The following is a 16341-nucleotide window of genomic DNA, read 5'->3' on the forward strand; positions in this document are numbered from 1 at the left end:
CCCACTTGCAATACCTTCGCGGCCCACCAGGGGGCCGCGGCCCACAGGTTGGGAACCACTGGGCTAGAGCTTGTGCTGGCATATGATTCGATTGGCTGACGCTTCCGTCGAAGCGTCAAAAGTAGAACATTGCTCTACTTTTGCAGCGAGCACCGCGAAAAAAGCTACGCTACCCAGGTTCAATTTTCCTCCTTCCCACTTTTCAAAATATCTCTAATAATAAAATAGGCCCTGGCCGCAATTCTTTGGAAAATGAATCAGAACATGATGATGAATGTGCGTGGAATAATTCCCTGCATGATAAAAGGAGGGAACTTTCTTTCTGGATGTTGTACAGAGAGCTGATTTCTCACACTTTTATATGCATTTAAGTATGGTAAAATAATTAATTTGAACATTTGTCTCCTTTTAAACCCGAACATTAGACAGACATAGTGATAGACTTGGTTGTGGAGGATTTTTGCAGTAAAATGTGTACCTCATACAAGCAGGTATTTTTAATTACAAATGGCTGACTTCTAAGATTCATGAAAAAAAGGTGTTGAGAATGACCCAGAGATCCTGATAGATTAGTAAAGTTTGATCTTATTAACAAGCTCATAAATGTTATAAGGTCTCGTTAGTCCATTTTTTAAATTATCATTTTTGAAAAGTATTTACAACAAACAAAAGTAATACTTACACATAATAAAGGGGAAACAAAATAACATCTGACTGTGTAACCGTTATGAAAGCATTCAAAAAACTGGAGGACAATGTAGAAAAGAAGGAGACCAATAACAATGAAACTAAATGCATAAAATGACATTATGTGCCCAATGCAGTGCATGCTGGGAGAGTTTTCAACAGAACAAACTCATGTTAGCACAATTACATGAATATTACTACGCCAATCAATGTTGCTCATGATTTCATTTGCCTCATTTAATAGTGCACTGTTATCCATCTTCATCCAGGATTTACAAAAAGTGCTTGAAAGCACCGATTATCTGGAGGAGAAAAACAACATTAGTTTGGTGTGATATCTGCTTGTTAGCCTGAGTTATTCCTGCAGGCCCAGGTTGACAGAGACACGGCTCCATATGAATGCTAATTCTGCCGATGTCTGCCTGTGAGCGCTGAGTAGACTTCTTAAGGTGATAATGTGTCCGATATGTGCACACAGTTTATTCCAACACCCCAAGTGGCATAGTTTTTATTTATTGGATGCTTTAACCTTTTGAAGTCAAGCTAGGTGCCAATATTTCATGAGCCAATTTCACAAAGAATTAGACATAGGGTATTCAGCATAGTTGAACGCTTTTATAACTGAAGTTTCCCTTGTGTTTAAAGCTAAAAATAATAAGAAAAAGCTGATTTTATTGAACTGATATTATTAAGTGTGGTGTAGACAGTTTGCTTCAGCTGTACACTGCTGACATTTCCCTTCTCCTGTGTTTTCTGCTTTGCTCAACAGCTTATTGACAGTTTCTGTTAACACTTAGTCTTTTGTTTGCCGTGAAACGGGAATATTGGCACAAACAATTGACTTTTGGCAGCTTAAATACGAAATCTGTTGGCCAAGCAATCGGCAGAAAAGCTGAAAACAGAAGAAAGGGAAGGAGGATGGATGTACAGACCAGGAAAGTGGGGGCATGTAAGATCTATGTCTCCTGAGACCTAAAGCAACCTCTATTCAGGGCATTAAAGATCCACCATTGATCCCATTATGGCTGGGAGACTGAATAGACAGCTCTGCATCAAGGACTGTATGCCTTAATTCATCTGAAGCGCAGACAGAGAAGGAAGCTGCTGTTTGTGTTCCTGGTCGATCATTGGCTGATGTTCCCTCCTTCCCCAAATCAATGACTCTGTCCAGATTCCTTCATATCTCATCAAAGGCTTCGCTGATCCCTTAAACGGACTGGGATTGCAACACAATGGGGGGGTCAAGGGGCAGCATGCAGCAGGTGCAACATGAGCAAATCTCCTCAGGAGGATTGCGCCACTGACCCCTCATCTCCTTTACTCGTGATAATATCACACATTTGACTGAGCACCGGAAATCAATATGCCTCAGCTAAGTTCAGAACCAAAGCTGCTCATTAGAAAAGAGTATTGGTCCAACACGGAGAGTTAAGCTACAGGGATTGTTATCATTGTTAAACAAATAGATCCACAGATGGAGAGATAGAGAGGAGAGGAATAATAAGATGTACTCCCTGTGCTATTTAGCAAACTGTATCTTTTAGTAGATGGGGGGTGGGGGGGAGCCGCCCCCTCCGAGAGACTGAATGCCCGCCTCAGCACACAGGGAATTATAGCTAACTGTTGATATGGAGGTGGGTGAGTTGCAGAATGAAGCTGTGCTCTCAGACTGTCCTCTGAACACCTGGCTCTCAGTGAGGCTGCACTTTATTGCCTCCACGTTTTGGCGAATGCAAAGTGATGCACTGGAAGACAGACATAACCATTTCCTGGGGTAATGAAACCGATATTGTTTTACATTTAAGAATCTACAATTCTGTTTTACAAGGGCAGATTTGGTGCACTGCAAGGCTACCGTAACAGAGATGCTAGCACAATCAGCACTGAAACGGATAATCATGAACAAAGCACATGAAATTAAAAAGAGAACAAATGAGCCAAAGAAAGTGAAAACCATAAAGCAGATTCAGGCAGTAGCCGTATAGATTCACACTTGAAGTATTATCCTACAGAACAGTACAGCTCTAAGAGAAGAGATAACATCTGATCACTTACAACAAACACTAGATGCTCTTTTTAGGTTTTACTAACACTGACATCCTAGTAATCCCCATTTCTTTAAATCTAACAGTAATCTGATACAGTTACTTTTTTTTCATCTTGATTGCGCAATCTGTGTTTAATTCCCCAACCCTGCATGTATAGTATTGAAAGTCAACACCCACCCAACAGAAGTCTTGCCCTTAAATGTCTCTATATAGCCAACTGGAGGAACTGGAATGTTCCACATGGATGCTATGGAAGGAATGCCCATTTATTTACTTGTTAACTTGCTGGATTTTTCATGCTTGTACTAGTGGTTTTTAAATCTAGTCTTGTATGTGTCACAATGGATCCCTTGTATTTTATCTGCAAACCATTTCTACCTTCAGGTACAAATTAATTACCTGAACCTGAGCACCCATAGCTCAGGGTTAGAAGATTAAAGAAATGCTTATTGTTCCTTCACTCAAACACTCGATGTACTCTCACCCTCTAGCAGCAGCAAGTTAGATTGCATTAGAAAGAGAGCATTAGCTCTATGCCTTCATTCTCTATATGAGAATGTTTCATTTGTTCACAACACATTACATTTGACAATTATGTATTGATCTTAACAAATGTATCACCTTTAACACTTTATCCATTTCCATTACCCATGTGGCCAAATGTATCATACAAATGTGTGGCCTTTGCCTTGTATGGATGCTGACATGGGTCAGGTTTGCAGCAGCAGAGTGGATGAGTTTCTCTGTGCTACGTGACCACGACTCCGCACTAGATCTTTATAGGGGATTGGAGTGTGCTTTGCTTTCTGCCTTCTAAGAATTTGCCCCCTCCCATTGTGGTTTGCTCATTGACATTTCCAGATGTGAGCAGTTCACAAAGGCTGTGGCTGAGGAGAGTGACTGACATTTTGTGTCTCTGCAAGTGTTTGACAATGGCTGAGAAGCACTGACATTTGTGAAAGTGCCGCGAGGAGCACTCCTCAGATTTTCTATTATGAGAAAGAGAGGAAAATTACACATTGCACTCATATCTGTTGCCGTAATCTGTGCTCACAGGATGTCAGATGGAAATGAAACGGAAAAAATGAGTGGTAGGAAAAGAAGAAAAACAAAGAACAGGAAGAATGTAAGAGAAATAAGAGAGACAGCTGAATAAAGGACAGATGATAGAATAAATACAACAACCTAGTTGAAATTCTCAAGTGGCTCACTGTGTGAAAGCGTCTCCACTCCTTTCCTTCTAAACCTCCCCCAACTGCTGCAGACGGCTCCCTGAAGTACAGAAAGCCTTTTGCTGTTGATCTTGTATGAAAAAGGTACAAAGTGTTCTGCACAAACAGACCATTGAATAATGACGACGCTCTGCCAAACAAATTAATGTGCCTGTACACGATTTGCATTGCCTTACAGAGATAAAACACAACCTGAGCAAAGATAGCTAGAGTATAAGTAACACTATTAAACAGTTATATTCCACTATTGAAATGTTCCGTTAACTATTTAAATAAAAACTCCATCATTGAGAATTCCAAAAACTATTAAAACGCAATATTACTGATGCCTGAGACCCTGTTCACCATCAGTGCTGGTCCAGTTTAAGCCAAATTGTATAAAAGAGGAAGCAAAGCTGGTTGTTATCATGTAGATTGAATCCACATTTAGGAATAACTACTTCAAACTTACCACTCTTGTTCGACAGGCATGTATGGTGGCCGACGAGGGTCAAATGCTTTACAATGTCCAAAAACACTTCCATTATGAGAAACGCGCTGCAGTTTCACAAACGATGCAAGTATAAAAACACAAATGTGCCAAAAACAGGAGCAAATGAAGAAACATCTTCACCAACTTGACCACACATGGGCAGAATTTAGACAAGTATTCACCAACTGAGCGTTTACTAAAAGCGCTGCACAAACTAAACACTGCAAACTTAACTGAGGCTATGTTCAACTTTACTGGCAAGTTTCAAGAACCGGCTTTGACAAAGTCGGGATTCTTTTGAAATATACTAAAATGCACTTACTTTTGTAACTAACACTGTATACATAAATGTTTATTATTGGTGGCAAATCCCATGTAGAATTCATTTAACATGCACACTTGTCACACAGTAATGTGGTGTTACTGTTGGTACTCTGATCTCGGCCTCACTGTTGTGGGCTTTGCTGGAAAAGAAAATGGTTAAATAGTGTGTGGTCTTGGGAATACTGTAACTGTTTGAAACAACCCTGTCTCCTAAAAATTACGTTCCCACATAACTAAACTGCATTCTCAATTACGTTTAGCTAGAAACGTATTTTCTCCCACATTACGTTCGTTATGAACGTATCTCAAATACGTTTATTTTCTACATATCTTCGAGAAACATTTTTTCTCCCATGTTAGTTTCTTATACCCTCCCGATTTTCGCGGGAGACTCTCCCGATTTCTGACTTTAATACAGCTACACCATTGTTTGGTTTCCATGGTAGCGCGTCTCTTTAGCAGCGCGCGCAACTCAAAGTCTGAGAGGGTGAGGAAGATGAAAACTGAACAAGAATCGACAACTCGACCCTCTGATCACTCCTTTCCTGTAAAATACAGGTCCAGCCCACACATATGCTCCATGGTGCCACAGGCCTTGCCCTTACAACTACAATAAGCATGCAAATGTTAATCTACAGCTCCGGCGATCCACTAGCAACGGAGTCTACACCTGCAGACGCAGCCTTCCCCTACTGTAGCGTCACCTTGGATACGAGTCCAAACAACTCACAGACACACAGGCCACGCCCTTTGAGCATCAGATCTGACGACGCTGATTGGCTGAAATTATGTTTCGGCGGCATAGTTTACAGATAGCAACAGTCAGCTTGTTGGCTGCAGCTGCTCTGGCTGAGGGCTCCTTTCTACCGCCCGGACGAGAGAGGGTAATGATTGATACACGCTGCGGCCAGGCAGGAAACATGTGACTTATCAGTAACTTTAGACATTGTAAAACAATTTTAAACAAGATTTTATTGTAGATTATAAATTGTACTGATACCAACTATATAATATTTACCTTGTTCTTTAAAAATAAAAATAAAAATAAAAAATATATATTTTTTGGAAATATATTTTTCTTTATTTTAAATTTGTAATGACAATCAAACATGTGGGAAGAGGAGGGGCGGCGCCCCTAGCTCCCCTATGGGCCGGCCGCCAATGTCCCCAGCTATCGTTTGGGACTACAGTCCCGTTGACAAACCCCGTGATTAATCTTCAAGCTCTGGGATTGGATGTTGGAGTGGCAGTGCGCCAAGGTTACGCCGAGCGCCAAGCTCTTTGAAATGGAACGAAACCACGGCAGACTATTCAAAACTGGACTCGAACGCCCCCCCAGAACTACACATGCTGGCTATTGTGTTTCGCAACATATTCTCTATGGCACGTCTCTACTGGGAATTGTAGTTTTAAAAGACGTTCTTGTTTTTCCCAAAATTAGAAGTTGACAGTATTAAACTGTGTACAGCCCTGGAGGTTTAGGCGATAGGAAACAAACTGGTGTGTACAAATTTAAAACATGTAATTACTAAACGGGTGAAAATCGCTTGTATCCATAATGGGCAGCATTAATATATACCCACATGACAGCTCATTGTTACTTTGTAATTCTACTCCACTACAATTCAGAGGTTAACCTTGTATTTTTACTCCACTACATTTATTTTAGTTACTTTGCAGATTCTGATTAATGATGTGAAATATAAACAACCCTTAAAGCAGACTTTAGTTACACCTGAGTAAAATTCAGGGAAAGGTGATTGTCAAGTGCCAACAATCAGGAGAGATATTTGATAGTTGGTGCTTGAGAAGACTAAACATTTATCTGCAGATCTCTACAGTATAAAGTATATTAATTACTCTTTATTCTCTAATAGTTAATTAAAAACTGTATAAAATTGCTATTTTGCACATCCCTTTCAAGATCTCCTAAGGTTTATTGACATATCATATACACAACTACAGTGTAGCTATGCAACAGTGCATTTCAAGACATCTATCAATATGTGTGTGTACCTCCACCATTAAACTGTCAAATTCTGCACATTTCTTATACTATCTACATACATAAGAGTATAATTAATGTGTATAATATCAGTTAAAATAAGTGCTTCAACATAGTTAACATTGCAGGAATCAATATATTAGACGTTAAGTACTTTGTCAGGCTTAATATATCTATCTGTAGATAGATACCCAAAGTTTTTTTCGTATTTGAAAGAAGACCTTAACCTAAAGTATTCTTAAATGTGTTAATAAAGGTTAATTAGTTTGTCTGTTTTGCACATCCTCATATTAATATCTTTGTACATCCAGCACTAAACTGTTTTATTGTAGAGATCACTTTGAGTATCTTCTTGATTTTTTATATTCTATATTTCTATCATTGACCTTCTACTTTCCCCCTTTGAAAGTATGAACTCTTAATATTTTTTTCATCAAATAACATTATTCAACAAAAATAACATTATTCAACAACAATAATTCAACAACAATAATTCAATAACGTGCTTTAACCACTAGGCGGTGCACACAAGGTTCACACAGCATACTAATAATAACTTTGTATTATTAGTGTAGGACACTTATGCATGTATAACATCTGAAGATGTGTAGTTTACTAGTTTTATTCATGTGTTTACATAATTTTACAGGATATTGCTATACTATTTCTCATGTTTTACTTCTACACATTAATATCTGATTTGTAAAACATCACAGACAGAAAGGCATATCCGTCATTTAATGGTAAGCTATTGAAATTGTGATTCCATAGATGTGTCTCCCATCACCCAAATCCCCTGACTATTCTCTCAACTCAGTATTTACATTCTTATATTCAAAGAAAATCAGTAATATCTTTAAAAACTACAAGTCCTTTTCTATCAGCTGTGCACCGTTATGGTGTAAATATAACCTATCTACCAATTGGATCAAATATAAAAGTCAGCCGAATTACTATTGATACTGCAAGGAGACGTATTTTGTGAAAAGAAAATGCAAGATGTTGTTTAATTGTTGATATATTAATGATCCACGTCACATATTCAGTTTTGGCGGCAGTTCTTAAAGTTTGTCCAGAAGTCTTCTCATCACGGCTCTATAAATAAAGAACTACGGCAGATGTGTAATATTTAATGCAGCCGAACCGTGTATTACAATGCCGTTATGTGATGACTTCCAAAGAGAAAAGCAAGAACACTCGGAATAAAGAATTATTTTATTTTTTTAAATGTTTTCGGATATCATATCGCATTAACATATTAACACATATCCCAACATCATTGCGGCTAAAACGTCCTATCAACGAGCTACAAGCTGAGGATCTTGGGTAATCAGTTCTGTGGGTTTGTGGTGTGTATCGCTTGAAATGTCCCTTATAGGCCTACGTCTGTTTCCGGTGACTTTATTTATGGCTAAAAAGCATGCTGAAAAATAAAAATAAATTAAGCAAATTAATTAAACAAAATAGCATCTTGAGGGCATGAAGTGACAAAAACGNACACACACACACACACACATTCACACACACATTGACCTGTCTCATTTTATTTGATTCTTTATCTGTCTTGCTTTCTTTCTGTCTCTCTCACACACACACCTCCCTCCACTGGCCCCTGCTGACCACACAGCAGTTTGTATTGATCCAGACTGCACCGCCCCCCCAACTTCTGTTTGGTTGACTTTCATGAGGCAGCCGCCAGCCAATAGCCTAACACTTATCTAAATGTCAGTATAGGTTGATGGCTGTGCACACACGCACGCGCACACGCACACACACACACACACACACACACACACACACACACACACACACACACACACACACACACACACACACAAACACACACACACACACACAGTAGTTGTGCATAGAATAGATGCAGTGTGTGTTTTTGCGAGGTTAATTGCAGTTTCATCCATAAGCACCCCATGGTTTGCTCTCCCCTGCTGCTGCAATGAACAGAAACATTTTCTAAAATGTTGTATAAATTGCAGAGTTGACTACTCACATCCCGATATAAAACTCTAATCTCGCAGCCTTACTGTTGGCCAGATGGCTCCGGAGTGAAAGAAAATTGTATTTGTTGAACAATCTCTTTCAGCGGTGAGAAGTGACACTTGAACAATAGCTGAATCTGCACGTGTGTATGTGTGTGTGTGTGCGCGTGTTTGCATGTGTCACATAAACGCACTTTAATGCCATCACCATTACCAAGGGCTTGCTAGACAGATGGCCTGATTTAGCGACTGCAGATTACAAGCCGTTATGGCCTTGTGTAAATTCACTCAGGCCAAAACAACAAACGGCCTCTCTTTAGTTTCCCATTCAAACAAATGGAGAAATGCTCCTACACAGCACAATCAATACATGCTCCCCTTTAATGGGAAGGTAGGCTTTATTAAAGCTCGCTATTCCTCTTTCTGGCTCCGTGTAAATGCCACTTATTACTTTAAATTCTAAGACTGTTGAAGATAGTCTCTGTTTGTTTTCTTTTCTCATATTCCACCCTTATGTGTTCCCTTCCACAGGCCAATATGGACTGCCTCCGAAGAAGGAGCCTCCAGCGGGACGCACCACCAGCAGAAACCCAGGTATGCATGAGGCCCAAAGGAAGATAATCCACATCTAGAAAATGGATGGAGGGAATAGGCAGAGACTGGTAGATAAAAAGAGAAGCAGCAGGGAGAGGGAGGTAGGAGGCGACAGATGGAGAATGTGCAGCGGTGACATCTGTGGATCTCTCTATTTAATTCCATATCTTTCCCTCTCTCCCTCTCCTCCCGGTCTACTCGCCCAGCCCTCCGAGCTAAGTGCTGCAGGCGGGGAATGGAGGGCTAATAGCTACCTTGGGAGAGGGAAAGGAAAAAAGAGAGGGAAGAAGAAAGAGGGAGAAAAAGGGAGAGAGGGCTAGACCAGCGGCGACATTTTCAGAGTTATTATTGTCATTAGTTTGGATGGCCTGGATTCTGTAGTCCCGTCAAGAGAGAGAAAGAAAAGAAATGAGAATTAGGGAAAGATGAGGAAAGGGAGACAGGGGAGTGATGGAACGAAAAGTGGGAGGCACACAAGGAGGAGAAAGAAAAGAATAATTGAAAAGCAAAGAGGGTAAGGGAATAGAACAAGAAGACGGAAATGGACAGACACTAGATTCATGCTTTACCTCAAAGTCATTCAGCGGAGGAGGAAGAACATGACCTGCTGTGTCTATTTCTCCCTTTTTTTCTTTTTCTTGGTGGTACATTTGTGTACTATATGAGATGTGTGAGCAGGGCATTCCTCACTTGTCCATATAGGTGAGAACTGTACGTGTGAAGTGATCAACAATAATAATCGTTGTTTTTATGAGACAAAGAACACTGGACACAACACAAGACTGATTTAAATCACACTCATAATGAGGGTTTTTGCACCTTCCTGACGCCCCGAGAAGTACATATTATCATACACTTATCTGAAATGATTGTGTTGACTCCTGACACAATAGTCATGCCAGGATGTATAATCCTCATGTGAATCATTTTGAATAATAACTGGGTTATTGCTGGTTATTCGCTTTCATTTGTGTTGTGTTTGTCTCATCTGATCCTCTCTTGGGATGTAAACAAAGACATTATTGGGATATGAACAGAGAAGGCTCTACAAACAAAAAAGCACACTCCTTCTTTCGGAGAGTCATAACTCAAATCCAAACAAACAGTCATCAACACTCACTTTTTTTCATTGTTGGCTGCATTTCAGATGTCCATGGAGGAAATCATACAAAAAGATGTGCTCATTTAGGAGGTCTTATTCTGCTTTTTGGAATGTTCCCTTTCCTGTAGTGTGTTGTATACTGTAGGTTTGTGTGCATGTAAATGGTCTGCAAAGGCTAAAACCCTAAAGTTCAGAGAAAAAACAAGCATTTTGACTCTTTTTAAGCGGTTGAATTACAAACAAAACACACATTCAGGGAGTTGGACAACATATATTATCCCCTGGATTATTTAAACAATATTATCATATGGAAATGATTAAAATGCCGTCTCTATTTCTTCCAGGGAATCACAACAGCTGTAATGCAAAGAAAGAGCCTGTAGCATGGAGGTGTGGTTAGTTTAAGGTTCAGTATTCAGACATTCAGCTAGGTTCATCGTCAATACATTTTAATCAGATTAGTTGAGTTAAAGGATAAACGTGTTACCGTTAACCTGAAATGAAAGCCTGGCACTGTGAGCAACTTGAAAATAATGTGACAATGTAAACATGTGACATAGGATAGGTTTACCACAGTAAGCAACACATTCCACATTCCAGTATAAACCTTAATACAGATATTTGTGTGAAATGATCAGAAACAGATTTGACTCACTGGTCAGGACAGTGGAATGATCTGAACTCCTTTTGCTAGTGTTGCCACAGTTGGTGGTTTTCTATGATCTATTCTTGTTATTAAAGCAGAACATAAAAAACTATTCAAACACACAGAAGCATGTTTTTCTGGTACTCTGCTTCTGCGTTTATATTGCAAACCAGGTATTCATGTCATGCTGCCCCTTCATTAGCAACCAAAACAAGAAAAACAAAGCATAAAAAGAGCAGCTGTGAATGCAACCCACCTCTGTATCACCATGGTGTTTGATGAATCAGCACAGAGTACACATGGGTAGAGACAAAAAAATCCTTTAAAAAAAAAAAGCAATCTTATGTGGGAAGCAGCAATAAAACGCCCGATGCATCGGATTCTCTGCTCCATTAATTTTGTAATCTATCTGGATCCTATTGAATGTATTTATATAGGTTAGCGATGGAATCAAATGTGTATCAGTAACAGGACGTCACGCCTCTATTGGGAAATGATGGTGTCTCAAGCATTATGGAACACATATGTAAACTATGTGAATTGGAAAGTAAAGCCCAAAGCAAACTAGGCTATCACCGTCACCTGTTCTTTCATTTTGTACCTGTTGGATTTCTTTCTCCAAGGTGAACATCACTAATGAAAAAAGAGGGAAGAAATCAAGGGGGAGAGACGGTGTCAAAGTCTGAACTTGCGCAATAAAAAAAGGAAACTGGAGGGAGTGAGAAGTGGGATAAGGGGGGGAGCGGAGGTGAGCTGAAGGAAGAGGATATAATAAAGAGAGCCGGTGAAAGGCAGCGATCATAATGGAGATGGAGAATGACGGATGTTGGGTTAATGGAGGGAGGAAGAAAGCGGGAGTGTGAAAAAAAAGTGAGTGTAATCGACGTCTGGCTTTGCTCCTAGTCAGTCCAGCACGCAGGGGGTGATTTGTGTTTGCATGTATTTCAATTCCTATATTTTAGGGGTCCAAATGTGTGCTTGGGTTGCTAGGCACTGAGTTTAGACCAAGGTGGGTCATTACGGCTACAATAACCCGAAGATAGAGAGAACCACGGAGCGAGGGAGGGCGAGGAAGCGGAGGAGACACACAGGGGAGAAAAGAAAAGGGATGTGTGCCAAGAATAATGATGGACCAATCCAAAAGGCTCTATACAGCAACGACTCGCATTACCGGCCTTAACCAGTTCGCCACACACATTCACACGGCCCCGGTGCCAGAGCCTTAGCCGTACCCCTCCCCTCAATCACACACACGGATACACACACATAAACACATCTACCGTCATTCACCTGCTGAGTTCTGACCCGGCCTCCCGCAGAGAAAACTCTGAGCTCCGAGGCTGTGAAGATCTTAGGTTTCTGGCAGACGCACAACAGGCAGAGGAAGCAATCGGCTGACAAACTGAGAGATAGTGGGACAGACAGTTTGATGAACAGACAGACAGATAAAGAGACAGACAGACAGGCAGGCAGGAAAGGCCAGCAGGCGGGCGGAGTGTGTGGTCGCTGTGGCGGTGATGGAGCAGGAGAGGCTCTCTTCATGTGGTCGCCCGTAATGCTAAGTAAATACAGTTGTTAAGGTTAGGGAAATAGAGTGTGTTACCTTGATACACACTGTGGCTTAGCCAGGCTGTCCACAAGAGTATATACTGCGCAGCACTCTCTCACACACGGTCCATGGACGTCCCTCTCCGTTTTATAAGCACCGCTGTCCATTTCATTGCATCAATAAAGAGACCACATATAAGCGTCTTGTGAGATTTGCTGCATACTTACCGCATTCCATTGGGTTAAGTCTCTGCAGGCTTCACTAGCGGAGCTAAAACCAGCACCATTACTCATGCCATTGTGGTCCAGCACCATAAGAACTGGAATGTTGACTTAAAAAGTCACGAAAACATAAATTGGGAACCGTGTTATTGCTCTGGTGATGATTAATATGCATACATAAATCAAAGCTGAAAGCAGCTTATGATAGTGTGGATATTGGAGTAATAGTTTTTTTATGATTTGTTTCAGGCGGAGCAGGGAACTCCACCCAGTCAAGAGGAACAGGCTTCGGGGGCGAGGGGGGTGAGAACGGGCCTCTCCAACCCTCCAACATTGCCCTTATCGCCGGCGCCGCGGGGGGCTCCGCCTTCCTGCTACTGGTGACGGCTGTGATCTGCGTGGTGTGTTACCGGCGGAGGCACGCCAAACACTCCGACACCCACCACCCTCCGCTGTCGCTGTCCTCGCTCACCAGCCCCAAGCGAGGAGGGGGCGGGGGACTCGGCAGCTCCAACAACAACGGCTCCGAGCCCAGCGACATCATCATCCCCCTGCGGACGTCAGACTCCGCCTACTGCCCGCACTACGAGAAGGTGAGCGGAGACTACGGACACCCCGTCTACATCGTCCAGGAGATGCCCCCCCAGAGCCCCGCCAACATCTACTACAAAGTATGAGACGGCCTGCTGCCGGCCGCCTGGACACATCCTCCTCCCTCACCCTTTACCAACCAACCCCCTGCTCCCAATGAAGACACAGCAAAGCTCGTCATCACAGCTCCGACCCTGAACCCCTCAATACTGTCCAGTATTGTCCCATGGATCCCCCACTCACTGCCCCGTTAGCCCGGCCACAGTTGTGTTTCCAGCCACCCCCTCCCATACTCACACAACTGGGCCACCAAGTGTGTGTTAGGGCAGTCGTATTGCTACATAGCCCTTATTAACAAGGCCCTCACGAAGGGGCCAGAGCCTCTGAGTGCCCCCTTCTTGTCAACTCAGAGCTAAACGAGACCCACCCGTGCCGATTTGAAGAGTCGTCCCCCGTAACGCCAGTGTGGGTATGTGTGTGTGGCAGCACACTTTTTTCTAGGAGTATGGACCTGACGTTGGGACTTGAGATGTTTTGCAAAAGAGAAAAAGAGAAAGTAAAGGACTACATTTAAAAAAATAAACTGTACCCTTGATACCACTTAGCACCGGAGAACTCTGATTCCCAGAGGCCGTACCCGCCTAGCCCAGAGCCCCACCCCTCAGAACTCCATCGGCCAATCAGAGATCGGCCCCTGCCACTAACTCACCAATAGGATTCTAGTTTGTTTGTGTTTGTTTCTCCTGAGAAAATAGGGGTCCTAGAACTCACACAATCAGCCAGCCCGGGCAGGCGGTCACATGACCAGGCCCCGGCCTGAGGAGGTCTGACCAACGGTGACACTCAGAATCTTGTATATTTTAATAATGTGTGTGTGTGACTGTGCGAGTGTGCATACGACTTGGATAATAATTATGGCGCTGCTGCTCCACATTAGCTGTGTGTGTGCAGTCGGTGTGCTTCAGTACAGCAAGTGTGCATATGAGTTTGCATATGCGTGCGTGGGATTTAGTTCGTGTGTGTACGCTTCGTGTGTGAGTGACTGTGCGTAAGCGTGCGTTCCTTAGACTTGTCTTAAATACCAAAACACAAAATAGTGAGCGAATATCAAAAAAGTGAGATTTTTTATCGCTATCAACACTTATAGATTATATATATGAATATCCAGTAAATAATTTCTAGATGTTTTTTTTCTTTTTTTCTATCGTTTTATTATTTGTACTCACTCTGTTAAACTACACTTGTGTTGCTAGACGTTTTTTGATCTGCTGTTTTTGTTTTACAAAACTTAGAACGACCTTGTTTCCTTCTTTTTTTTTCATTGCGTTGTATATTAATTTAATCCCTTTTTTAATTTTCCCAGCGAACAGAGGTTGTGTCTCTCTTTCTCTTTTCCCCCTCTGTCATTCACCCCCTCCCTCCCTCCATCCCTCCTCCCCATCCCCCTCACACCCTTCTAGGGTCTCTGAACTTTGTGTATATTTTTATAGCTCCTTGTACTATGCTGTAGTTTTGAAGTTTAGACCTCGTTTGTGGAAGTGTTGAGGTAGAACCATCTATGAAAGTATTTTTTTTTTTTAAACGCTTTTTGAAACGCAAGAAGTGAAAGAAGCAAAGGGGTGGTGAAAAGAAGCAAGGGGTGGGGGGGAGAGGTGGGGAATGGGGGGTGAGAGGGGATGAAATGAAAAAGAAGAATAAAGGAAAAATAACAGGGCGAGAGAGAGTGCTGTCTGGGGAGGAGGAATAAAGCGGCGTTTGAATGCAGAACTTCAAAAACAAAAAAAGAGAGGAAGGGAGGGAGGGAGGGAGGCGAGGAAAGAAAAGACTGAAGGAATTGCACACTAAAGAAAAAAGCAGCTGAGGGGAGGATGGTAACGGCAGGAGTGAGAGATGAAGGATCCTAATGGAAGGAAGGATGGAGAGAGCAAAGGAGAGAAACATTTTCTTGAGCCTCCTCATTGGATTTCAGAGGAGTTGAACTTTAACCATGGAAAGAAGAGATCTCATCACACGCACACACATCTTCAGTGACTCGCTCATGTTAACGTGAGGCGGCACATTTCAAATTTGCAAATCTTTTCCGCCCCAAAAATCGTGTCGTGCATTCCCGTGTCACACACTCGCTCTCTCTCGGTTATTATTAAGGCACACACGGTACATGTTAGCCGCGGACACACAAGAGAAATCCCCTCCAGCAGTCCGTACATTATTTTTCACCCACGCTCCCTCCCACCCGACATAACACAGATTTCACACCTTTTAATGACTGTCACAAATGCCTACTGATTGCATTGAATGACACACATTCGCCGGCGCTCGCTTTGTCACGCACACACACGCTTTCACCCACACTCGACAGAGAAGCTGATTGCTCTTATATGACTCTATTCCTGTGATCAAGACTAACCCGATGGACATGGGAGGGATGAAAAGTGTGTGCGCCATGTTCTCTTTCACACACCCTCACGCCAGTGCCCAGCCCCTCGAGGGGCCGTAACACAATGCTGTGTTCAGAGGTGCAATATTTTCACATGTGCATACTAAAAAAAAAAATAGCGGTTTTGTGTTGCTCAAACATGTTTATGGCTTATGTGTAATATGGGTGGCAGAAGAGAGCTTAAGCTTTTTTATTTTCTTTAGACACACATGAGGCCTCCAGTGATGTAGCCATGTTTTCTGTGTGAAGCCAGTGTTAATTCTGAACCTTAAAAACATTTCTCAGCTGTGTTTTGTATCAGTATCTAACATCATATAATTAGATATCTCTCATTCGTTAGTGTCACATTCGTCTGAATTGACTTTATTCAACACCATGATGATGATGTTCAGTTTTTCTACCATCAATGAGTTTGGATTGTATTTGACTGTATCGA

The 16341-nt window shown here is 41.9% G+C and overlaps 1 protein-coding gene across 1 annotated transcript in view; it reads left to right on the plus strand.

Moving 5' to 3' along the window:
* efnb3b (ephrin-B3b) overlaps window positions 1–15082 on the plus strand; it is a 17932-nt gene extending 2850 nt beyond the window's left edge. Inside the window, exons 3-4 of the mRNA XM_010793781.1 lie at window positions 9297–9359; window positions 13127–15082. Of these exons, the coding sequence (XP_010792083.1) occupies window positions 9297–9359; window positions 13127–13554 (491 nt within the window). The 3' untranslated portion in view covers window positions 13555–15082. The remainder of the gene's footprint in view (window positions 1–9296; window positions 9360–13126) is intronic.
* Window positions 15083–16341: the final 1259 nt, after the last annotated feature.

Source organism: Notothenia coriiceps, unplaced genomic scaffold, assembly GCF_000735185.1.
Source record: "Notothenia coriiceps isolate Sejong01 unplaced genomic scaffold, NC01 NC01_scaffold00037244, whole genome shotgun sequence".
NCBI classification, from domain to species: domain Eukaryota; kingdom Metazoa; phylum Chordata; class Actinopteri; order Perciformes; family Nototheniidae; genus Notothenia; species Notothenia coriiceps.